The following is a 26,655-nucleotide window of genomic DNA, read 5'->3' as shown; positions in this document are numbered from 1 at the left end:
CGAACTCAAGCTGTTCAGTGCCAGCGTCACGCAACTGGTCAATGTAGTGGTTGTATACGTTCTGCTGCATGGTGAAGAGGGCTGCTGCTGTTACTTGATGCGCTCTCCTGGTTAGAGTGACATGTGATACCCGCAGGAAGGAATCCGCAGTCCCCGCACTGGTGATCTCTGCCTCAATCAGTGCTTGCACCCATCTGCTCCCTCGCAACAAGTCACCAATGGTCTTCAGCGCTGCCATTTCGACATAAAGACCTCCGAAGAGGATGAATAACTTCTCTTCGCCGTATACCTGTGGCCACTTCCATTGGATTTGTTTTGCCAGTGCTAAAAGCGGTTAGTCGAATGTGAGCACTGGAACCTGGCTAGGGTTAAGATGTTCCACTGCGTTCCTGACGACATCCATGGAGAGCTTGATCATAGCGACGGTATGGGCACTCTCCAGGAAGAGTGTGAATAGTGCGGTGGGGCAGATAGCCCGAATTGTGTTACTGGAGTGCAGACTTGCATGGTATGCAGCCCATGAAGTGTTTTCTAATGGAGAACTTTCTTTTACGGCTAATTGAGTGTGTAGTAGCCAAACATAATCTGTTTCAATATTTTGCTTGAGGCCGCTGGTGCCTCTCAAGGATGTCACGTTGGTAACCGGTACCTGTGTGTTCTTAATGCTGCTGTTGACAGATGGGACATCTGTATGGTATTGTGGCAAACGGTCAACTGATTTGAGGCCTTTCTCGTTCGACCCTCCGAGGATCCGATGCCGAGGTCAACCCCGGCTCCATGGAAACAAGATGTTGCACCAGGGAAATAGCAGTCCCATTAAATGACAGTTTTGAGATCGAAGAATTTGGATTATGGTCGATGTTGTCTACAGTGGCGGTGGTGAAGACTTTGCCTCTTATCTTGGGAGAATAGACTACTTGCTTCTGGTTGTAGAAGCGGCAGGCACTGTTCCGCAACTGTGCGGAGAGGGACAGGACTCGATCGTAGGAAATAGAAATTCCTATGTGTGACAGCTTGTCGACTAGCTACCTTTCACGAGTGTGTGCATGTACGAGTAGCATGAGTCCGATGTAAATGGAAAGTGGCGTCTCCTGCGTGGTGGCGTGCCGGACTGGTCGAGACGTACTGTCTGTGTCGGCTCTTCGGTACTTCACACAATTGAATTTGAGGAGTTGGCTGATATACAGTGCCGCTTCTGTAGCGCTTTCTCTAAGGTCTTTTATACTTGATCCTTCCAAGATCATAGTGACTAGGGCAAAAAAACACGGATGGTACGGAATCCTGTTGACATTCTGGAGCCAATCTGTTGAACACATTGTTATCTCCGAAGATGTGGCTTCACACAATTTGGGCAACGCGCGCCAGATGGACAGCATCAGTATCTGTATCCAATTCACAAGCCTTTGCCAAGGCATCGCAGAGGTCTTCATTAAATGCAAGCAGGACATCGCGCCCCTTATGCTGTACACACATGATAGAAAAGTAAGCAAGCAGTCGAGTGCACTCTTACTTCCTACTTACTCCCAACATCTGTTCCTTCGGCGAAGCATATAACTGCGCCAGGTCTGCAAGTTTAAAAAGCGGAGCCGTCTCGCCTTCCGCTAAAGCTTCTTCAATAAACACGACCAGTTGTGCAAAGGCAAGTCCTTCTATTGCTTGTTCATCATTTGAACTTTTAAGAGACATTTCCTTACTCTTCCGAACGCGATTGTACAAATTTACGTGGCAATTGCGGTGGTACTTCGCATCCTGTACAATCATATCCCCAGCGTTGTTTCGTCTATAGGTCCATATCGCCCAGAATCATTGCGCACGACCCGACACGCGAGTCCAGTTGGAATGTCGCAGTTTTATGAAGAGGGGCACGACCAGCAGTTTCTCCGCAAAAGAAACATTTCACCTCTCGTTTATTCTCAGTACTTGATTGACATGGCAGACTGCATTAGTATTAAAAAACATCATCTTTCGAAATTTCAAGGCTTGCTCAAATTAGTAATTGTTTATTAATAGTCCGACATTGTAGCTAGGATATTTTAACATATTGTGCACTTTCTGATAAAAGCACCAAAATTTACAATCCGGTAATATCGTATCTCAAGTGACACTCTGGGAGTTTTTTATAGTTTTTTTTTTTTTTTTTTTTTTTCAAAATTGTGGTTGTATCTGTAGTTATGCAATGGGAATGAAAGGGTTAAGTATTACTGTTCTAGGTGTTGCGCCGACATATATATATATATATATATATCTTACAAGACGGCGTGTTTTTAATCAAAATATTCAATAAACATTCACTAAAACCTTCATCATCAACAAACTTTATCTAACTTCTGTTGTCTTTCGGGTGTTCACTGGCGGCCATTTTGGAAAATGGTCACCACGGCCGCCAGGGGTTAGTTGGCCGATGGCTCCACATCCAAATTTGTTGAGTTGATTTTAGTTTAGCGTCCCTTTCAGCAGCGAGGCTATATGAGACGTGGACCTACTGATTAACGTGGAATCCGAACCACATGAGCTCCCGCCGGGGATCGAACCCGGGTCTCCCACGCCAAAGGCGCGTACGCTAACCGCTTAGCCACGGAGGAGCTCGCACATCCAAATTTATTCATATTATATCTGTCTACCTCTGTGCCAAATTTGGTGCTTTTATCAAAAAGTGCACAATAGGTAAGCTAATCCGCAGTACTAAAAAGCATATTTGAACTATAGGTGCCTTCCATTTCAATTCAGGCAGAGCATGTACCATCACCATCTCAGATATTGTTGAAACTTTTTTTATAGCAACTAGACATGTTTTTAAGAGACCCATATTTTTTTGTTTTGTCGAAAAAAATTTTCCCGCCAAGTAATGGGCCATCAAAGACGGGGAGTACAATTTATGAATTGTAAAAGACATGGAAAATGGTCAATTTCGGAGCCTCACCATTCGGCTATGGAGACAGGTAGAGTTATAATTCTTGTTGTGGTATGTACATAGGGATATAAATAAACTATATTTTATTATAGTTTGGTTTGCACATGCGTATCTTTTTGTACATAAATTAACAAATGAACGTCAATTTATCTGAAAAGTCGAAGTTTGCGAATTTTTTTCGAGCACTTCCGGTTCGAATTTTAAAATTCTGTTTTCACGGTTGGTAAGACCTAGTTACCCGCTTTCCGAAAAAAATTTTGTATCGCTTCTGTTGTCAACCGTTTTGTCGCAAAAAATTCGAGAAATTGTAAAATTTTCAAAAATCGCCATTTTTGGGCGACATTTTCTCGAAAACGCCATTTTTTAAAATTCTGAAATTTTGTCAGATGGTTCAACTTTACCTGAATAATAAACACACCAAATATCATTCTCGACCAATGCTTCATGGATTAACTGCAGCCTTTTAAAGTTAGCGAAGTTTCGCTAATTTTGATGTCACAGTTAGCAACACTGGGAACAATGAAAGTGCAATGATTTGATGATGTTTGTGGTTCACATTCATTAAATGAAGAATAAAAGGTTTTCTTGGCTGGTTTTTTATTATTTTGAACAAAGAGACTCTCTGAAATAGTAAAATGAGCCCCCCCCCTACTCCTCCGTTTTCTTAAACTGAAGTAATCTGAGGTGGAAATTACGATTACAAAACACACAAATTTTAAGTTTACTTGAAATGGCCATCCAATGAATTCTGATGATCTATAAAAGGCCTAAACTATTACCTCAGTATGATTTGGAATGCTGCAGACAAATTCTCAATTAAGTGCGATGTCATTGCAGTGATCGAAAAATGACAAAAAGTTAAAAAAAAAAAAAATCGAAACGTTTTCTTACGCGTTCCAAAGAAATTTACTGAATTTTTAAACAGAACAATCCCAGCATAAAAATGGGCACTCGGAATTTTATAGTGTTCGACTAAAGTGTGTCAGTCCGCAACCTGAGAGGGAAGTGTGTGTGTGTGTGTGTGTGTGTGTGTGTGTGTGTGTATTGTGCAAATTTTAAGTTAGCTGCTACTGCGTTGCTACAAATCAAAGGTGCAACCTGTATTGAAGCTGTCATGAGTGACCTATTTCCTTTAGTAGTATGATCCGTAGAAAATGACAGCTATCTTCTTCAAGAATGTGGTGAATGTCCTGGAATGGAAGAAATAAGTGTGGTGTCTTTAATTATTGATCCTGATGAAAATGAAAGTGATTACATATGCCATATGGGAGAATAATGATCTCGTTAAAAAAAAAAAAAAAAAACTGTGCCACTTTCTGTTTTCGTATCGTACATTGCCGGTTTAACTGTAAGAATTGTAATTCATGACTACATCAAGAAAATCCAAAGAGAATCAATTGCTACCGAAAACCACGGTATAAAATTTCAAGATACAAATTCTATTTTACTTCATGTGGACTTCGTTGAAAACTGGACTGTTATTCTGCAAAGTGCAATTCAGAGTTATCACCGAAATATGAAACAATTGACAGTTTTGTTGTAATAAACGACGATAAAACACACGATTCGGCTCATGTACTCATAGTCATAGACAAGATTCTAAACATACTCGAAGAAAAGCGCAAATATATATAATAGAAAAAGGTTTGAATACGTGAAAATAGGTGTCTACAATTTCCCAAACCGTGTCAGTGATTTCTGATGGTGCTGCATCCCACTTTAAAAATCGCTTTCAGATGTTCGAGATGCAGACAGGTCCGATAAAGCAGTGTTTCTGCAGTGAAACCGGCCATGCAAGGGTCTCTGCGACGGTAGTGGGGAAGGGGGGGGGGGGCAAAGAATGTGGCAACGCGCCATGGCCTTAGGCTAAAACAGATACACAGTATTAAAACCGCAGAAGAAAAAAATGAAATGAAAGTTTTGCTTTCCTCGGTTATGCGAAAGGAGACGGTGATTATGAGAAATGAATGAAATGATGGAATGCAGAACGGCACGAGCTGGGATTGAACCAGGGATCCCAGACACCCGAAGTGAACGCTCTACCACTGAACCACCGCGTCCCCACTAAAACCACAGGAGAATTCGTGAGTATAGTGCAAGTACAAACTCCGGGTATTACTCTCGTTTTGTTATCTGGAACTGAATTCGACGACTTCCGGAAGAAAAAAGGGAAAGTATGCGACCGGTAACTGGTATTCAACGAAGTTATCTTTGGCTTTCGGAAAATTGCGAAGTTTTTATGGCAGTAACGAGTCACCATGAACTAACTTCAAACTTCCCCCAAAATCGAACTTTTGCAATTCAAAGTGTAGATTTAAGAAATCTGCAAAAGGGAACTTTTGTTATATACATATATGTATGATAACCAGTGGTGCGTAGCAGAAATATTATGAATAAATCATGAATTACGTGAAGTTTAAGTGCTGTTTATGCTTCCACATGAACCTTCAGCAGGGTACAGGTTTCCAGAAAAGCATAAGACAAGTGAAAATAAGTGTTTTGTGACTATCGACAATGTGCTACGCAGGGGCGGATCCAGGACGGACTTCTGGGGGGGGGGGGGGGGGGATTGTAATACTGCTACTTAGAGCTACTTTTAAGAGCTCCAAACTCTGGGATGGGTTTTATTTATATATATATAAGAAAGTTTCTTCTTCTGGAGGGCGGAAATCGTCCCCCTAGATCCACTCCTGGATGAGTTATGAGTGAAGCAACATCTATTGGAGCACCTGCACGGTTACATGCTATTAGCAAAGAAGACAACAACCAAGCAAATGATTGGTCCATGTAAAAAAAAAAAAAAAAAAAAAAAAATCAGTGAAATTTTGTTTCCGAAGACCCTTTTAAGTAAGTGAACTTGAAATTTGTGTGTTTCGTAATCGTAATTTCCACCTCAGATTACTTCAGTTTAAGAAAACGGAGGAGTAGAGGGAGGCTCATTTTATTATTTCAGAGAGCCTTTTTAATCAAAATAATAAAAAAAACAGCCAAGAAAACCTTTTATTCTTCATTTAATGAATGTGAACCACAAACATCATCAAATCATTGCACTTTCATTGTTCCCAGTGTTGCTAACTGTGACATCAAAATTAGCGAAACTTCGCTAACTTTAAAAGGCTGCAGTTAATCCATGAAGCATTGGTCGAGAATGATATTTGGTGTGTTTATTATTCAGGTAAAGTTGAACCATCTGACAAAATTTCAGAATTTTAAAAAATGGTGTTTTCGAGAAAATGGCGCCCAAAAATGGCGATTTTTGAAAATTTTACAATTTCTCGAATTTTTTGCGACAAAACGGTTGACCACAGAAGCGATACAAAATTTTTTTCGGAAAGCGGGTAACTAGGTCTTACCAACCGTGAAAACAGAATTTTAAAATTCGAACCGGAAGTGCTCGAAAAAAATTCGCAAACTTCGACTTTTCAGATAAATTGACGTTCATTTGTTAATTTATGTACAAAAAGATACGCATGCGCAAACCAAACTATAATAAAATATAGTTTATTTATATCCCTATGTACATACCACAACAAGAATTATAACTCTACCTGTCTCCATAGCCGAATGGTGAGGCTCCAAAATTGACCATTTTCCATGTCTTTTACAATTCATAAATTGTACTCCCCGTCTTTGATGGCCCATTACTTGGCGGGAAAATTTTTTTCGACAAAACAAAAAAATATGGGTCTCTTAAAAACATGTCTAGTTGCTATAAAAAAAAAGTTTCAACAATATCTGAGATGGTGATGGTACAATTTTATATTTTTTTGCCTGAGTTGAAATGGAAGGCACCTATAGATTACTTGTTCCATATATAATAATAGTAATAAAACTAACGTTAAATGTTAAGTGACAAACAAAATATTTGAGTTTGTTTTACGTTTGTTTGTTTTACGACCAGGCCTTGAATCCAGTGAAGTTGGTGGGACGCTGACCATCATACAAGATTAACCCTTAAAAAATAGGTCGGATTACAGGACCACGCCACCGGTCCCAGCAATACTAAATACAACTTACTGTGTAAATATACTATTTCAACTTTCATAGATGGCTAATATAGTTTCATAGTAATTGCTCCAAACCTCAGAGATAATGATGAAAGAAAGTGTTCAGCTACAAAGTAGTAATAAGTAATTACGTAGAAACGGAAGCTCTCGTGGCTTAGGGTAAATATTTTCACCTCTGGTATAAGAGACCTGGATTCGAGTTTCGATACAGGACAAAGTAGATCAGTTCTCGCGTTAGGTTCAGGCTTCATACACTGTTAGATAAAAAAAAAAAAAAAAAAAAAAAATCTGACTATAATCCCAGAAGTTTAGCTGTAAGTGAATAGGTAAATTTACACGGCACCAATTATCTCGTACTTAATTTCTAATCAATATTCTATCAGATTCAAAGAAACAATTTTTGAGAGATATAAATTAATTAAACGCACAACTCGCCTTATCCAAAACTGAAAACATGAGATATGTATGGAATTAAGTGGGTATCCCAGTTCTCTACCTACTGATATGCTCGATTTGGTTGGTTGCTTGATTTGAAGTTTAGCATTTCTTTTAGCACCAAGGCTATATGAGATCTGGACCTACAACTTAATGTGGGATTTGAATCATGTAAGTTCCAACGAGGAATCTAATACACTTCTCCCACACCAGAGGCGCACGCTAACTATCTGATATGCTCGAGTTGCTGAAGGCTTCCGTAGCTCTATTTCAAGACAGCTCGGAAAACAATTATGAAACAAATACATTTGCACTCCAGGAATTTTCCTTACTTCCGAAAATATCTATACGGATAAGGAGAGTTTTGCATTTGATGAACTCATATCACATGACCTCTACTACATTCAAAAATGTCATGTGGGAGTGGTATCCCACCATTGAAAGTGAAAACTAGGTGTTACATTTAATGAATTTGAAACAAATTAAGTCAGAACTATTAGTAAATCACAAAAAGAAAGCGAGTTTAAAAAATCAACCTTGATCACTCGAGACGTATTTCATCTAGTAGCTTTTACGGGAATCAAAATATTTTGTGTAGTTCGAATGCTTTTTAATAACGGAATTCCAGTACTTCCAAAAACACATTTACGGGGCTAATTTTTGAAATTTCAAATATTCGCTGGTTAAAACTAATTATTCCAAAACACGTGTGAACATATTACATAGTAGTATGTGCGCATGAATGTTGTGTTTGAGTCTTTCAGAACAACATGAGTCTTTCAGAAGCTAACAAGGATATCACAGACATATTGACTGATAGAGCAACGAAGGTAGAATGTACACCTCTGTTCACAAACATCTTGACTGCCTTCTGGAAACGTGTCCTAAAAGTTGAACCTAGATCCTTACGTCCCTTCGGTCTGCTTGCAAGGGAAATCTATTTTCATTTCATTCTGTTATAGAGCAACATGCTATAATGAAACCATGAACTAAGAAGTTTTTTGTAATATCTTAGCTGTCGGATACGTGCATAACATTAGTTTTAAAAATCACAAGGACAGTATTTGTAATCAAGAAATCGTTGGAAGCAGAAGCAAAATAGTCAAGAATCACCTGTAGTCAAATAACAGTGGTTGTCAGTAGTAATTAACAATTCGGATAAAATCGAAAAAGATGAAAGCAAACCTCACGGTAACTTAAAGTTCAAAAATATTTATTTTTACATCATTAGATAACAACAATATTTTTCAGAAAATGTAATTAGGACTTTTCTAAGATTTTATACATTTTTATATTGGCTTTTGGCAAAGTACAAAGGAAAAATAATTAAGGCAAACAAGGACAATAGTCCATATAAAATGACCAACTTTGCAAGTAAAAAATCTTCTGCATTTTGGGTCCTGCATCCAGCATCGCAATGGAATGGTCTATACCAGTGCTGTCCAAATGGCGGGACAGGACGTTTGGGCGCCGGACATTTGGGTGCAAAGCCGTTTGGGCGCGAAGTACATAATAAAAATCACAATTTGCGACATATAAAGTAAGCTAGGCACTGAAAACTAAGCGCGAACCAATATATATATATATATATATATATATATATATACATTTCCTACACTTCTATCTTTATTTCACCTCATTTATCTGTATATTTTCTATCTCTTTCTTATTTATTCATATAAATTAAATAGTTTAATGCGTTTGTGGCATTTATTGCCTAATCTCCTCATGGATTGATTTTTCGCTTGTTCACGATTCTTGTACTTCAACATGTTGATCTAATTTTTGTATTATATAAGAAAGCTAGAAAACGAAGGAATCAGACGAACTGTTAATATTTTTTTTAATGTTAATTAAAACATATTGATTTAACTTTTGTATTTTTTGAAAAAGTTAATAATTACATACTTATAAATATTAAATTTTGTTTTCTTTCGTATTACGTTTGCCAAACTCTTTTCTTTCTGAAGTCTAATAAAGAACTACCAATAAAAGATTTCCGCGCACTGAAGTTGAGGGAAGCGGCCCCGCGTAGCGTAGTCGCTAACGCTCTCGCCTTCGGTGCGAGCGGTCCCGGGCTCGATTCCCGGTGGGGGCACTCGGTCGAAAAAGTGTAACACGCTCTTTCAGGCCACCTACCCTAATGAGGTTTTCCTGAGTTTTCCTCATTCACACCAGGCAAATACCGGGGTGGTACCTAATTTATAGGTCTCAGGCCGCTTCCTTTCTTTCCCAATCCTTTCTTCCTTCCCTTTCCCCGGATTGTGTGGTCGCCGAGGGACGTTATCCCTCAAACGTAACGGGCTAAATGGCCTTAGATGCCGAGAGCCCAAAAATCTAAAAATTCTAAATCCTAATCGAGTTGAGAGAAAGATGTTAATTTAGGGTGTCTAAGACATTGAATTTAGGAACTGCAGTATGCCGTATTTCTGGTAACACTTTTTTTTATTAACATTCCAATGTAAAAATCAAAACTTAACACACTTTTTCGTCTGCATTAAAGAAAGTGGCGAAAGGGAAAAAAAAAAAAAAAAAAAAAAGATTTCAAAGTGAAAAGTAATAATTAAGTGTACATGTATTGATCATTTAGCCACTAAAAATTGTTTGATATTGACACTTATTGCATAACTACAGTAGTACGCATGCTTTAATTTTTTTTTTTTTTTTTTTTTTTAATGGAACAGGCTCACTATGTATTTAATGCAGTCAATCATATCTAGTCTGGTCTACTTACCTTTGGCTTGAAAAGTTATCAAATAGAAAGCACACTTAACTTTGGTTGAAACTCGAATTTACAAAATTTAATTAAGTTTTTAAAATTTTGAAATTCCAGTATTTCTAGTATGTAAAACAAAATCCAGTATAATTCAAGGACTTCCATTACAGTAGATAGCTTGTGATATCTTGATTTGAACTTAGTATTCAGCGCCTAACATAATGACTTTTTAATTTAACTCGCACCCAAACGTCTGGCGCCCAAATGGCTTCGCGCTCAAACGTCCAGTGCTTAAACGGCGCGGCCCAAACGTCCGCGCTCAAACGTCGACTTACCGCCAAATGGCGGCCCGCCAGACCATTTTCTGCGGCCCACAGAGCTCTCGCGATTTACGATAGTTACTACTGATACTATTTTCATATATTCATTCTTTTAATGTTTTCACTTTTCTTTCGAAATAAGGCATTCATTTAGCGTTTCTGTGCAACAGAAAGGTGCGGGCATCCATGGCATCACGTTTCTCTTACTTTTGTGAGTTTGGTCGGAAAACAATGTCAATGTTTGGTAGCATTTGTTTCTGTGAAAGTGCATTTTCCAGCATCAAGATTGTGAAGAATCGCTTCAGAAGCTGCCTTGTAGATTATTCTTCTCTACATCTCCTTCGACTCGCAACAACAGGAATGGATGTAGATATCCCAGTCCTTGTAAACGCTGCTAGTCACCCTCATTTGTCACACTGAATAGATAGGCCTATGTAATATTTCAAATACATTTTTATTCTTTTCTTTTGTATAATAATAATAATAATAATAATAATAATAATAACTGCGGCCCTCCACCTTACTAGTAAAGACGATTATGGCCCTCAGGCTCATTACAATTGGACACCACTGGTCTATACGAAATTACAAATACCGCAAGAGAGACAACTGTCTGGTTAAAACCAAGCGAAATATGCAATAAGGCAAAGTATTACTACACAGAACTTTAACTGCCTATTTTGCATGTGACATGATTATTGTAAAATTTCGGGAAATTTTGAACAGGCTGGTAAAAAAGTTTTTTTCGGTTTCTTTCCGGAAAAATTGGGAAAATAACAAAAATCTTTTAATTAGGTTAGTTTTACTAGTAACGGAACCGGTTTTTTTTATTTTTTTTTTTTTAAGAAGGATCTAGAACAGGGTGTCTACTAAAATTCCAAAATGAAATTTCGTGACTTTTTCGTGACCTTTTCTTTACCAAATTATAAAATTTCCTAATATTTTCAAGAGCGAATTTGGGTGCGAATTAGGCCGAATTTTCATCCATGCGATAGAAACTTACTTTGCTTGCGATTTGGTAGCGTCTAAAGCCGACCATAGACATTTTTGGTGGTGAATTTTAACGTTTTATAGAACAAAATTTTCCAATCTGTACTTACATTTGCACAGTTAAAAAAAAATCCTGACCCAAAAGCTAAATTTCGTGACTTTTTCGTGACTTTCATGACGATTTTCTGATTTCGTGACTTTCGTGACCGATAGACACCCTGTAGAAAGATATCTACCTAAATACTTTATTAAAAGGATAGGTAGGAAAGGAAGAGTTCGCCTTATAGTAGCGAAAGGTCCTTAAATACATCTGGCAGGTAAAGGTTAGGAAAAGACATATCCCTTAAATAGGAGATGTCGTTTTCTATATTTAAAAAAATCTATAACTCTATCAGTAGCCTCTCACGAGTCTACTTCAGGGACATGAACCCAAGAATCTGAGTTGAGAGAATTCATAAACCTAATGTGTCCTGCAAGAGGAACAACATACTTTAAAACCGAGCGACCAGCTTCAGTTTTTGAATAAGTACTCTAATATCCTAAAATCAGGGAATTACTAATTTACATGCCATATCCACCTACATATGGAATGTAGCATTTCAAGGATCAAATCCTGTCCCTATTCTACAGTTCCTAATTCCCTAGCAAAAAATCTATTTCTTGAATCTGTACAAGAATTACTCTCTATATCCCTTCCTCTTACAGGACCTCATTTTAGTCCAAGAAAGAAGTCTCTTTAAGATTAAAAACCTTCTAGGAGGTAAAATCTAATATAGCTCATGCCTTCTACCGAGGAACCTCTATGTACTAGCAAGACCTTTGCATTACTCCCAATCTCATTACTTGAAGTAATAATATTCTCTTAACGGGGAAAAAAAGCTCCCACTCCTATAGAGTACATTTTGGAGGCTGTTCGAAGTCTCCCCCCAAGACTGACGGTCAATTATCGCCTTCCCTGTAAAAAACTTTCATTTATATAGATAAGCTATCGTATCTAAGCTATGTAGAAAAAAAGAGCGGTGGGAAATAGGGTTCTCCACCAACAAGAAGCTTTGAAACTGGCTGATATTCCCTGAAACAGAGTTGCTATTTAACTATTCTTTTTACTAGAGGTATTTTTATGTAATAGCTGAAAATAGAAATAATATAAACATACATAATAAATACAACAATTGCAGTTTCATACAATTAATAATAATAATAATAATCACCCAACGTCCAGATGGTCTTAACCTAATAACAATAATAAATTAAAATATATAAATCAATATCAATATACTGAAATAAAACAATATATAAATTAAAAAGCATTATTTAAACATAAGAACCAAAAAGTGACCCAAAAGTGTCATTTGCAATGGGTAACGCAATACGTTCACCGACGATGCTACTTTACGCGAGATGGTATAAATAATAGCCACAACTGGTATTATTGGTGTGATGCCAATCCGCATGCCACGATCTCCACAAGTTTCCAGCATAGATTTTCAGTTAATGTGTTGTGTGCCATGGTGAGTGTTATACTCTTTGGCTCAACCGTCCTAGACAATAACCTGAATGGACAGACTATCCCTCAGTTTCTGGAGACACTACCATCTGCGTTTGAGGAAACTGCACTGGATATTCATTAGTAATAAATCGATGAATACATACGTGGTGTTTTCCATTGTTACTCGTTTTCCCCAATTTACTCGACAACTATAATTCAATTGATACAGCTTGTCCCTTGTGACAGTTGCTTTCCTGTTTTTTTTTTTTTTTTTTTCTGCGCATGGTAATAACAATCAGCCAAAAAGGACTGTTTCTATGGCAACAGCACGTTCAGCCAATTATAGCTGCTCATTTATCTCGCTCTGCAGTGGTAAACATTCCACCCTCTCCGCACGTTGCCAATTTGAATATAAATAAATGCACACTGTTTTAGTCGAATGTCATCTTGAGTAGTGGACCTGGTGGTTATTGAAAGCATTCCTTTTCCTTCATTTTTGTGTCATTTAGCATTCTACATTTAGTAACGATTAATAATGGAACAAGAAACAAATCACTTGTTCTACTCGTGTAGTTTCAATATTCAACGTAAAAGCTAGCAACGCAGCACTAAGCACCACGTGCGCGCAGCGAGCTGTCACAAGGGACAAGTAATATCAATTGCGGTGTAGGTGTTTCGCGATACCTGTTTTTATTAACTTTTTTCACGTACTAGTTACATACAATCAACTACCGCAGTATTTGCATTACCTCCCGTTTTACCCTGTATATGAGTGATTCCATTTCAGATCGTCCAGGGTGGTCCACAAACTGTCTCAGATTTAGTTTATTTTTTAATATAAGAAACTACATACAAAATTATTAGACCCATATTTTTTCTTTTTGCTGAAAAAAAAATTTTCCTTCGATATACAGCCTTCCAAAATGGCTGCCCTCCTCTCGGATTGCTCGAAAAACTGAAAAACATGTCAAATTAAAAATTTTATTGTAGAGAAACGAGTGTACTTAGTAACATAATCGCAATAGCAGGAAGAGTACAAAGTATGTTTCGGTGGAGGGCCAAAATTCGTATATTGGTCCAATAGGAATCGCGCAATTCACTCGCAATGTTGCCAACTGTGGTGAAATTTTTGCTAACTTCAAACATATTTTTTTTCTGTCCTCACGAGCAATATCAACCATCTGCTTCTAGCATCGAAATCTACTCCACAAGGTCTCTTGAAAATGTAAAGGACTTACGTTTCTGATTATTACATCTCACGTTATAGCATGATGAAAAGCTGAAAATTTCATTAAGACGCCATGTTTGGACGCCATTTTCTCAAAAACTCCACCTTTTAAAAATCTGAATTTTTTACATGTATTGGAAATGCACCTAAGTATTTAATATCCGTTAACCGTTCATGCGGCTGCAGCCCCTAACATTCGCAATTAATTATTGAAATTTCGATTTTTTGTACTTGAAATGTAAATATTTCCTATGGACATTTAGATCCTATATACGAGGCGAATTGAAAGGGAGTATGAAAATTTTGAGAGATGAATCCTGACATCAAATCCAGCAGAAAAGTTCCTATAAACATGAGTCGAATTCCGCTTAGTTTTCGAGTTACAGGGTTTCCAACTTGGGACCCAAAATCGGACCGTGACAATAGAAAATAAAATATATATTTCGCGTTAAATCAGAAACTGTGTGTTAAAGCTTTGATAAAGTTCAGAAAGTTGATTTGTAGCAATATGATTTTTACGTGCGTTGCAATTCGGTTGGCAGTGTTGCCAACTTGGTAGAACTTTTATTTGTTTCCAAATGACAATGCGTGTTTTTTATTTGATATTTGGTATTTATTAATGATTGATGTTCAATGTTGAATTTTCGCAATTGAGATCAGCTCGAATTGAAGATATAGCCAGGTTATATCTCGGAGCTTAATTCCAATGTCTTGGAGCCCTATTCAAGACAAAGTATTTACGATTACTTCTTTAAAAAGGACAATTAAAGCATCTTATTTAATTTTTGTGTGTAAAAACTTTGGATAATTTTTGTCATATATATTTTATTAGCTAAAATGCCCATTCTTCGCAGGAAAAGGAAATCTTTACGGAAAAATTTAAAAGCACAATTAAATAGTTACGCCCCATACTACAAGTATTTTAATTGAAGAGGAATGGTAAACGCTCAAGTTGACTCAAATGTTAACTACGTTAAAAATTAATTTTAAAGGTTCAACTGTTTCTGGCTATTTTAGGAATACAACATAGGATATTAAAATATGGAAATGGTCCACTTCCCCATTTAGAAGGGGAATTTTTGAAAATGGTGGAACAAGTGCCAACTGATTTTTAATAACGAGTTTACATACTGGGTTTCATCTTCCAAACTTTAGGAGTTATGAGTTAAGTGTACTTTTCCCGTACATTTTGAACCCAGTCTTCCCTCGGAACACTCAGTTTAATAGAAATGAATGATAAATAGCCGACTCGGGGATAGTGCTATGTTCAAAAATTAAGTTCAAGTGGTTCAGCCATTTCCCCGATGATGTATACGTCAATTTAAACGTGGAGAAACGAATTATACAAATTATCCCTCTTTTCCTTAAACGCGGAATTGTCAGAAAGACTGGGGTAAGTATCCATTTGTTTTTAATGACGAGCTTATACATCGAATTCAATTTTGCTAACTTGAGGGTAGTATTCTATTTCTGGCATAAATTTTGAAGCTCCTCATCCCCTTAAAATATAAATGTTACTAAGTGACACGAGAAAAATTCGAACCAGCGTTATTTCCTGCTGTTTTTAACTTTTAATGTAATATCTTAAGTGTAACTATTAATATGGTCAAATAAAATTATAATTTAGAATTTATTTCAACTAATAAAACAATTTCCATAAAGAGTTCAACTTTGTTTTTGCTCTCCTGTAAAATTTCTAAAATTGGACATGGAACCCTTGCGCTCTAAAGACGCGATATGTTGCATGTGTGCAATCGCTGGTTATACCCTACCCCGGATAAAACTTATATTAGTTACCGTGTACCGTAATTGGGAGACCACAGGTAAACAATTCTTATACCAATCGCTTTCCTTCGTCAAGGAAAGCTGATTCATATATAGGTTATGTGAATGTAGTCACTGGATATAGTCCACCCAAAGGGAAGTAAATTAAGACCCGTTTACTGGAGGGGTCAATTCCTGTACCAGTCGATTTCCTTCGCGAGAACCGAGTTAATTGATATAGAAGTTGCTTGTGTGCAGTAGCTATAGCCCGTTCCGAGAAACTGTGTTAGGAAGCGAGTATCTGAAGTGAGCAATTCCGGTGCCAGTCGTTTTCTTTCGTCAAGAAAAGCTAACATATATATAGGTTGCAGGATTAATCGCTGGAAATACTCCACTCCAGGACAATAAATCAAGATACGGAATAATGGAAAATATCCCCTTCCGGTAACAATTGCTTTATTTTGTCAGGAGGTGTTAATATAGGTTACGTGTTTCCAATAACTGAAAAAATGCCCACTACCGGAAAATAAACTTGATATTTGACGTAAAAACACAAAGAGTTCACTCGAGCAAACGGATCTACCAAATAGAAAATTTATAGGTAAAATAGGATGTGCAACATTTTACTTGAAGGAATGAGAATATGAATATAAGTAATTACTATCAGTGCACAGCATATTGAAATGAATTTTGGGCTATTGTTAAGCTTTGGCGGGGGGGGGGGGGGCAACTAAACATCCTGTAAATCATCCTGTTTTTTCACGAATTTTGGCCCCCATTTCTAAACAATTACCAAATTTTGAGTGATAGTAAAAGTATTTATTTATTTTATTTATTTATTTATTTAACAATCACCAGATACAGCTCAGAGGCCATTTTACACTAGATATCCAACAACAACAATAACAATGGAAAGGATTTGGGAAGGTAGCCAGGGCCTGTTTAGTAGGTACCATCTCGGCATTTGCCTGGTAGGACTGAGGGAAACCCTGGAAAACCTGTCAGGATGGTCGGAGCGGGATTCGAACCCGCGACCTCCCGAATGCGAAGCCAACGCTCTACCACTTGAGCTACTTCGCTCGGTGTCTTCGTATTGAAGATGTGTCTTCTTTCACTACAATTCGTTTATGCGTATACTCCCGTCACTGACGCGCCTGCTCCCTACGGAAGCAGTCTTTCCCTTCAGCTCAGTATGCCCTGCTGCGCTTCTGCTCTGACTCGTTTAGATAGTATCCGTGCTTTCTAGCGGCCACCTAGCACAAGTTGGTTCGTTTTTATGCACTATAGGTTTTAACATATGTCCACACTGTATTTAGTGAGCCCTCCTGAAGTCAATCTGGGGTTAATTCCAAAGTTGGGCGTCCGTTTCCAGCGAAATTTTTAAATTTACAGGAAAGATATCGATAATTTGATCGTTTGTGTGCTTGATAATATATAAGAGTCTCGAAAAATCTGTTTATTTGTTATATATAAGCGGTTATAAACATGGGACTATATGGTGAGCGGAGGGAACTACTTGGCGCAAGGTAACCGAACAGCTGCATTGTGGGAAAGAAACGAGCATTTATGTTATCAACATGGCGAATGTACAAGGGCAATGAACTAGCAGTTTTAACATTTGTGAAGCAATACATTGATAACGAGCAAAATCTTTTAAAAGTTTGTGAAGAGCACGGATTAATGAACCTAATAACAAATTGCAGAAAGTGTGGAAAGGAGATAACAGCGAAAAGACTTGACGAAAGCGGACGCCCAACTTCGGAATAAATGCCCAATCTGTAAGTAGCAATGGAGCTCCTCATTTAGTGTATGCTCTGCTACAAGTAATACAAAGTTCTAATGTAACTTGAATATGTAAGAAATGCGTCAAAATATGGTAGAACCGTCCGCTCGAATAATTACCATAAAAAAAGAACATTTATACCCATTATCTCTCCCTCTCCATGTAGGTAGTAGGTGAGACACACGTTGCTGCCCGGTGCTTTTTTTTAAAAAAAAAAACTTGCCCGGTGCTTTTTTTTTTTTAAAAAAAAAACTATTTCGACTATATACTTTTAAAATCTTAACCTACAGGTTTCATTAAACGTCATTAACCTTCTGAACGTATACTTCAGAAAAAATGTCAGTAAAATCAATTTCAATTGTAGAGTTCCCAACTGTGGAAACTCTTCGAATGAAAATGGGACCCTTTGTTCAATGCGAATTTGATGTCAAATTAATATCCAAAGGTCTTCTGAAATTCCATTGAGTGTATACGTCACACCTAGTTCTGAACGACGATTTAAACCCAAACCGCTAACTTTCGGCTTCGGACTTCCGCTTTCGTAATTCGAGATCCTCCACACAGTCTATTCACCACTCCGGTGTAATGCATCAGTGCATCAGCTCGAAGACGCGGTAAGAACTTTAATTTCAATCAGTATGTTTACTAGTTCTAACATGTTATACCATATTACCAAACTACGTATGTGAGTTGTGATCAGAACTTCGTAGTATTATCACATGTACATTTTCTTTTTAGTTATCTGTGATATTTCACTTCCATCTACAAATAATGTTTGGCGAACATCTCTATAAAGTACCAATTGCCCGTAAGAATTTATTAATTTCTTAAACACTATGATATTACCTTTTAATACACTAGTATCAAGTAATTGCTGAATAATCAAGTTATTTAATTCGATTCACATATCTAACAAAATTGTCAGCCACTACAGCGCGCCACAGAATACCTTTTGTCACACTGTTACCATAACTCAAACTCACTCATTCAAAGTATTACCAGATAATGCACCGGATTATGAAATGGTACGGAATCATACATTCGTTCCTGAAGAATAAATGCATCACAGGAGAAAACAATTTGTTCTCAAGAACTGTTTCAGATGGAGACATTTAACTATAATTTCTCGTAACATATATTATAATCGTTATTTTATCATCTAAAACAACAAATTTCATTATTTATTATACCATGACATTTAGCTTAACTCTCCTTGGAGCTGGACGTCTATGCGACCAGCGTTGCCAGGTTGGAAAGCCAATATGTCTGTAAATTTGTTGTTTTATTAAAGCATATGTAGAAATATACGTAATTTCATTTGTATTTACTTCAGCTTTCCGCTAATTCTTTAACTATTTAATAGATAATACCGAAACAAAGCAAATGAAATCATTCTTTTATGCAGCATTCAGAGGCATCTCAAATCCCGCTAACTTATAAAAATGTTATGTATTAATGGAATTTGAGATGTTTTAATCTATTTGAAAGTTCAGGGGTGGACTTAAGCCAGTTGGACCAATGCTCCTAAACAACCCGACCCTAAGGGGGACACTCTGAAGTAGGCCTATAATCTACTCTCGGTTTGTCAAACACCAGTGACGGACCCAGAAATTGTTTTGGGCGGCGCTGGAACAAAATAATTTACAAAAACAGTAGAACTCATGTTTTGCTGCTCAAATTTGATAGCAATGTATAATACACCTGCATATAGTCAAAAATAAGCTAGTTCATGAAACCAAAGAAGTGACATTACCTGATATTTTACCTCCTTTACTAAAAGCTTTATTAACATTGTAATATTGTGATCTTATTGTAATATTTTTCCTGTGTTCTTAATGAGCTAGGATTAAAAATAAATCTTCGGGAAATACATAAATACTTTGTAACAAAGAATACATATCACGACAAACTTCACGTCAAAACAGAACTAAAAATACAAAATTCAGTCATACAGAGTTTAGTGGTAGTCATACAGAACTAAAAATACAAAATTCAGTCAAAAAGAGTTTAGTGGATCTTTGCTTCAGTCATACAGAAATTGCAATCTTCTGGAATGTTTCTGGGCGAAGAGATCCACTAAACTCTTTCCAGCATGGCTGCAAGAGACGTGAACAGCAACATCGTCTGCTTACTTACTGTCGTCGCATAATTTCCAAAGTGTAAGGCTACAGTTGGTTGGTAAATAATTAACGCACTGACACTATGTTGGAAATATGTATTTTCTTAAATCCTTATATAAACGAGCTGACCGCTGTTCCTATGTCCTCTTTTGTGTTTTATAACACGAGATGAAAATGGATTATTGTCCCATATCGTCGCCATGGAACTCTGCATTCTGTTATAATTTTAAATGAGTGGGGTAGGCACGCGAACGCATACGCATGCACAGTGGCGTAGGGAAGGGGGGCCCGGAGGGGACGCCCCCCCCCAAAGAGGTCCGACAATGTACTTTGGTACTTTGATGTTTGTAATTTTTTATATATATTTATGTTTATATATTTTTTTGTTTGTAACTTTTCTATATGTTCCTATTACAGCACTTGGGCCCCCCCAAACACACATCCTGGCTACGCTACTGCGCATGCGCAGTAAATACTATATATCCAAATACGCGTGAGGTTGAAATCAGGGGCGTCATTTCGGATTTCGCTTGGGGGGGGCAAGGGCACCACCAACATAAGACTTTCGCGTTTTGTAGTACTATATTAGTAGGCAATCGATTAAAGTATATGTATTCCTTAAACTCTTGGGGGGGCAATTGCCCCCTCCTGCCCCCCTAAATGACGCTCCTGGTTGAAATAAAGCTACATCTGTTGTTAAATATTATTTCTATACATATTGCGTTTATTATCACAAAATGCAGGATAAATTCAGATATCTTTTTTGAAATTATTATTTTAGTAGGGATTATATTGTGGTAGGATACTAGTGCAGTGAGTCCAACAACCAATCACTGGTCCTTTACCCATTGGTAGTCAAGTGGGTTTGTTTACATCTACTTTTTTCTAAGGCTGGAAAGAGAATACTTCAGACACATCAATTATAATATCTTTGTCAATATTCATTAGGGCTAACCTACTAAGTCTGTCTTGACCTATCGTTGTTCTCAGATAGGATATTAAAAATTCCAGAATACGTTGTTAGTGGTAAAATAGATGGAAGATGTAGCAGTTGTTTTATGTTTTGAAAAAATCACAAGATGGATATTAATAAGCTCCAATGTTCCCGCCACAAAGTCACTTAACTTTTTTAGTTCAATTTCACTTCTACATAGATCCTCACGGTAAATTTGTGAAGATTTTACGCTTTCTTCATGCAATTGTGCCGTAAAATGCTGGGATCAACCTAAATAAAGGCATCACTTTTGAGTTTGTTAAAGCAAATCTTGAGGTCCGTTCACTTATGAGATGATCAAAAAAAAAAAAAAAAAGCAATATAGTATACATTTGTGTTGAAATATTCATGTGGGGTATGGATTCTACATTTGAGCGGTGAGTCTGGCGTTTTACAATCCTAGGAAATGTGCCATCGACATCATGGGAAATAGCAACCTCTTCGATCTTATTAAAGATCTTACTGTAGTATGGCCATTGGTAGTACAGAACGCAAATCCGCAGACTCACCCGATGTACTTCGAGACATTAGTACAAAACTTCTTCAGTTAGCATCACCAAACAAAAGTTCTCCATTGCTCCTGTGTGGGTCTCTGTTTACAACTTAGTTCGCGATAAGGCTGTTAAGGCCATCGGCATTTGTAATTGAAAAGACCAGCAGTTAATATCTAAAGACAAACAGAAGAGGAAGCCTCGATCATCAATTTCCACAATTCAGATATTAACTTATTTATCACTTCAGCAAAATGCTCAGCATTTTTAGTGTGAATGGCCTCAAATTCCTCTTGCTCTGATATTTTGGGGGACCTCAGCCCCGAAGTCCCCCTTTAAATCCGCTACTGTCAAATACACACAAGAACACATGTTATACTTTCTTGACAATCTCAGTGACTAGGATCTGAAGAAATGAGTTTTTCCAAGTTTGTACTGATCAAAACTTACTTGAGATCATCAAATCACTAAGATCATTTGAACAGTCTGGCAATTTAGTCAATTGAATCTGAAATTAGAAGAATCTAACTTAGTCAAAATTCTAAAAGACCTTGCAGGAAAAAAAAAACAAGAAAAATAAGTTTCTCGTAATAAAAAGAAATAATAAAAGACTCATGTATGGTTTATAGGTGTTAAATGGTTGTGTGATATATATTGTGCCAATTACCCTCTTCGCTTGGTTAAAATAATATAATTAGTACCTGTATGTTAGATTAGTCAGTCACTTTATACTACTACAGAAGCGCTCTCTGATAGACGATGTTTTTGTCTTCCATTCCTCAACCCGAACATAAATTTTCAGGATTTCCAACTCAATTCATTGCCAATAAAGTTGGCCGAGTGAGAAGCAAGGGGTTCCCTCCCCCATTTAATGACGGGTCGTATCTCAAAATTTCACTTTCTCCGACATAAAGAAAGAGATACGATTCCATAGAGGAGAAAAAGGCTAAATATGTAATAACTGATCATGTATTCCATATAATTATTATCAGTGTGCGAATTAGATAATCTATATTGGGGGGGGGGATAAAATTAGGCCAAAGGACATAGTCTGAAGGTTCAAATTTCAAAATGAGACAATAAATGCCTTACCCCCCATATATATATATATATGTGTGTGTGTGTGTGTGTATGTGTGTGTGTGTGTGTATGACATCTGTAATAAATAAGAGATTTATTAATTTAATAAATCTACCGACAATAACTATGCACATATATATTGTCTGACATACACACACCCCACTAAACCTTTCTGAACATGTTTTAATGTTGTACTCACTCTTGTCCCCGTAGCTCTCTAAGGTTTATTTAGTTAATAATTCGGCTCGAGCAATAGCCATGATCACAAGCATATGTCAATTTTTCCACTCATATTGAAAGCTTCCACTTTGCATTAATACATACAGGTTGCGAGAAGAAACCTACTTCAGTCTTGCGAAAACCACTAAAATTATCAGTTAAACCGGACTTTAAAAAAAAAAAAAAAAATCTAGATATTAGCCTATCAAATAAGAAATGGATTGTTGCTGGTCCCGATTTCTCACATCAAGGTCAAATCGAAGGCCAAATATTTAAAATTTCTCAATTCAAATTTCGAGCTTGTGCTTCTACTTCCCGCTAAAGCTGTGCTCATCACGACTTTTTTTCTCCAAATATCGATTCCGTGATGGGCACAGAAAGTCAACACTTAAAAATTACTTTACTGTTAGGTTGAAGATGAGTTGATTCACTATGGGCTACGTTATTCAAATAAAGTAAAACATTACAATGAAGGTTTTCAGACAATATTAATTGCGTGGACAGCAAACTGTACAGCGAAAAGATGGAAAAATGAAGGGTTAACTTAAAAAAAAAAAAAAAAAAAAAACCGCTCCAGTTGAAATGCTTATACAGACACGGACAATGACACGGAGAACCAGTCGTATTAACCAATGCTGAAACAAATCTTGAATTATTCGCTTATTCACCTAAAAATCACCTTCATTAACATGTCTGCTCACTAGGAGCGTATCTCTCAGCGTGTACGTTAACATATACTTACGAGAGAATACCTATATCTCAGATTTTGAGTACAGTTTCAAAAGTTCATTTCCGTAAACTGTAAAAGCAGTGATTACTATGCTAATTATCACAAATTAAATGCAACTTTTGAGTTGCATACACACAACCTACTAGGGAATGAAGACCATGTACTAACAAAGAGTACACTGGAAAATGAAATAACATGTTATAACAAAAATTAAAATAAGATGATAATCGATACAAATATAGAGGATGAATATGACATATCCGAACTTCGCCAAGTATGGTAGAAGAAGCCATTTGTTTACTTCTTCTTGGCCAACCGCTAAGAACATTTATAAATCTATATGTGGCTTTGTTATACGCAATTAGTACATTCAAATTCACAAACGATGACGAACTGAAGGGTACGAAGGTACAGTTGCAAGTAACAACCGTAGTCATAATAATATAGTTCTACTAAACAACCTTGAAAATAGTAGGTAATTAGGTGGTAAGTAGAAATGACCAAAACTGAACAGTTTACATCGATCATTTCGAAATACAGCTAGAAGATTAAATTTACAAGAAATAACAAAAATCTGTGAAATTTGGAGTTATACTAAGCATAGTTTGAGGGGGAAAGCGAGCATCGCCGGTGGGGATACTTCAGCTGACTTCTTTGGGGGGGGGGACAAAATGTGATTGAGGGGGGAAATCCCCCTAATCCCCCCGGTAATTCGCACCCTGATTATTATATGTATTATTCAACTGCTTTTCTGTCTACGGAATTATTGTTTCTTCCCTCATGTCTGAAAAAGTGAGATTTTGAGATACGGTGTGTGTGTATGTATGTGTGTGTGTACAATGGCGTATTTAGGGAGTTATCGGCCTCAAGCTTCTCGAAATATTTTTTTAGTTTTTCACATTTCACGTACAACAATAGTCCTTCTTACCATCTCCAAGAATTCAATTTTCTTATGGTCTTTCTTCAGAAATAATACTGTATTTTTCAAATTTCATTCCATATAAGAAATGCGTTCTTTTTTTCTCGACCGCTGTTAGTTGTGATTCAAGTCGGCCGTCGTCAAAATATGCCGCCACCGAATTTCATACCTCTCCCCCACACACATTTCCTTCTTGATTTTCTCTTTCAGTTATTTCTTTCCCTTCCCCACTCTCTCCCAATGTTTTCATTCCTCATATCTGGAAGTAGGGTGCGAATTACGGGGGGATGAGGGGATTTTACCCCTCAATCCCATTTCCCCCCCCCCAACAAGTCAGCTGAAGTATCCATACCGGGGATGCTAGCTTTCCCCCCAAACTATGCTTAGTATAACGTCCAATTTCACTGATTTTTGTCATTTCTTGTAAATTTAATCTTCTATCTGTATTTCGAAATGAGCGATGTAAAGTATTCAGTTTTGGTCATTTCTAATATCCCCACTATTTTCACCGTTGTTTAGTTGGACTATTATTATGACTGCGTTTGTTACTTGCAACCGTACCTTCGTACCCTTCAGTTCGTCATCGTTCATGAATTTGAATGTACTAACTGCTCTAATGGATTTATAAATTCTCTTAGTTGGTTGGCCAAGAAGAAGCAAACAAACACCTTCTTCCACCATCCTCTACATTTGTATCGATTATTATCTTATTTCAATTTTTGTTATATTTCATTTTCCAGTGTATTCTTTGTTAGAGCATGGTAGTGTTGTAAATTGAAAAAAAAAAGTTCGTATTTTTTCAGAAATGCACGTTTTTTTAGAAAAAAACATTGCCTCTCGTTTTTTTCTAAATTTCGTTTTTTTTCAAATAGTTATTTGTAATGCATCTTACGTCTATTTAAGTATGAAATATTTTTATGTAGGTGTAATCACCGTAAAATGCAACATAAATTAAACGCTAGATACTCATACGCTACAAATATTTTACAATTTACATGAATACCATACCTAAAACAATTCGGGTTTCAGCAGTTTTCATCAATATCAACTAACAAAATAAAAGTAGAAATGAAATTTTGTTTTTTCGTGAAAACAGGCCTTTAATAAGTACGAAAATAATGTCACGAACAGTATAAAATTCCAATAACTTGTCTAAAGGTAAAAACTAATACTAATTTGCCTAATAGTATTTTTCTAAATATCATATATAAATAATTTGTCGACTAGATATATATGATATGCAGAGCCGGCTCTACCATATATGCAGTGGCGTATTTACGATTTTGTTTCGGGAGGCGCTTTGCTAACTTTCGGAAGGGGGGGCTTTGCCTGAAAATGTGAAAATTCTGCAAGATATTTCATATACTTTACTATAGTAAGTAAGATTTCGGGGGAGGGGCTTAAACCAGGAAGCCCTCCTAAATACGCCACTGTATATATGCAACACGTGCATTTGCGAGGAACGGCAAGCTTGGATGGTCCGGCAAAATCTGTCATAAGTATATTATTTAAATTAAATATGTCTTGTTGGAAACAGACTTCATGATGATGGTAGTTACATTTACTAATCTGACCTTCTATTTGAATACTACAGTCATAAATTATGTTTAGGTTGCATTAGTTTAAGGCCACATGGACAATGCTAAAGCAAATGGTCGAATAAATCCGAGCACAAATTGCTTGATTGTTGTCAAATGCAAGAATTCAATTCTCGAATAGTAGTGAATATCTGTTCCATTTAGTAAGTTATCACAGTTTTGATATGAAAGTAGTCTTGTTTTTGTCAGGAGCAAGTTCCTTATCATTGAAGATAGAAACAAGTTTTTTTTAAAAAATGTTAGAAGATGTAGAAGAAAAATCAAGAAATCAAGATAAAAGAGCTAGTTGCACTGGAATTGCAAACTGATACATTGAGATTGAAGCTCGATAGTGAATTCTATAAAAAAAAAAATATTACCATCTTTCCTCTGCAGGTGTGTTTGCTTTATCTTTCACTATCATAATAGATTAACATTTAAAGAAAAAAACAGATACAACGGAATTGCATTTTTAGTAAGTATTTTTGCCTTTCTGAGTGCGACTGCATTTACCCTCACCTTTGTTGTTCATACTGGAGTAGCATACTTAAAATCATGACTTCTAAGATTTGTTCTTTCTGGAGAAAGGGGGAGGCGGCAAATTATGCCATTGCACGAGGCGACAAATTGACTAGGACTGAATATAGGATGACTCAATTTGAAGTAATGCAGGGTGTTTCAAAATTAATATTAGGGTTTTGAAACTTTGTAGTATCTATTACAATTAACTTACAATTATATATATTATATCAGATGAAAGAGCAACTCAAACAGTTTTGTACGCACGCATGTACATGCATTGTTTCTTCTGTCTGCCGTTGGAAAGAGCAAGTTGCAGAGATGGAGACTATAGAGCAGAAAGCTTTTTGTGTTTTAATAAAG

General features: G+C 36.8%; 2 protein-coding genes across 5 annotated transcripts in view; one reads left to right on the top strand and one right to left on the bottom strand.

The window, feature by feature from the left end:
* LOC145680890 (uncharacterized) overlaps nt 1–18,890 on the bottom strand; it is a 134,422-nt gene extending 115,532 nt beyond the window's left edge. The window contains exon 1 of one of the 2 annotated variants that reach the window (XM_081752047.1): nt 18,834–18,890. In XM_081752047.1, coding sequence (XP_081608173.1) covers nt 18,834–18,841 — 8 coding nt within the window. In that variant the 5' untranslated portion in view covers nt 18,842–18,890. Of the gene's footprint in view, nt 1–18,489; nt 18,763–18,833 lie in introns of those variants that run through there. The other variant, XM_081752048.1, reaches the window with a different exon arrangement.
* The window catches only part of LOC145680891 (NAD-dependent protein deacetylase sirtuin-3, mitochondrial-like), a 287,622-nt gene continuing 279,156 nt past the window's right edge, over nt 18,190–26,655 (top strand). For all 3 annotated transcript variants that reach the window (XR_014130690.1, XM_081752050.1, XM_081752049.1), the window contains exon 1: nt 18,190–18,257. The gene's annotated coding sequence lies outside the window, so the exon portion shown is untranslated. The remainder of the gene's footprint in view (nt 18,258–26,655) is intronic.

This window comes from Thermobia domestica, chromosome 3 (assembly GCF_964235325.1).
Source record: "Thermobia domestica chromosome 3, izTheDome1.hap1.1, whole genome shotgun sequence".
Classification (NCBI taxonomy): domain Eukaryota; kingdom Metazoa; phylum Arthropoda; class Insecta; order Zygentoma; family Lepismatidae; genus Thermobia; species Thermobia domestica.
The sequence above is the reverse complement of the archived record's forward strand: the minus strand, read 5'-3'. Positions and strand labels throughout refer to the sequence as shown.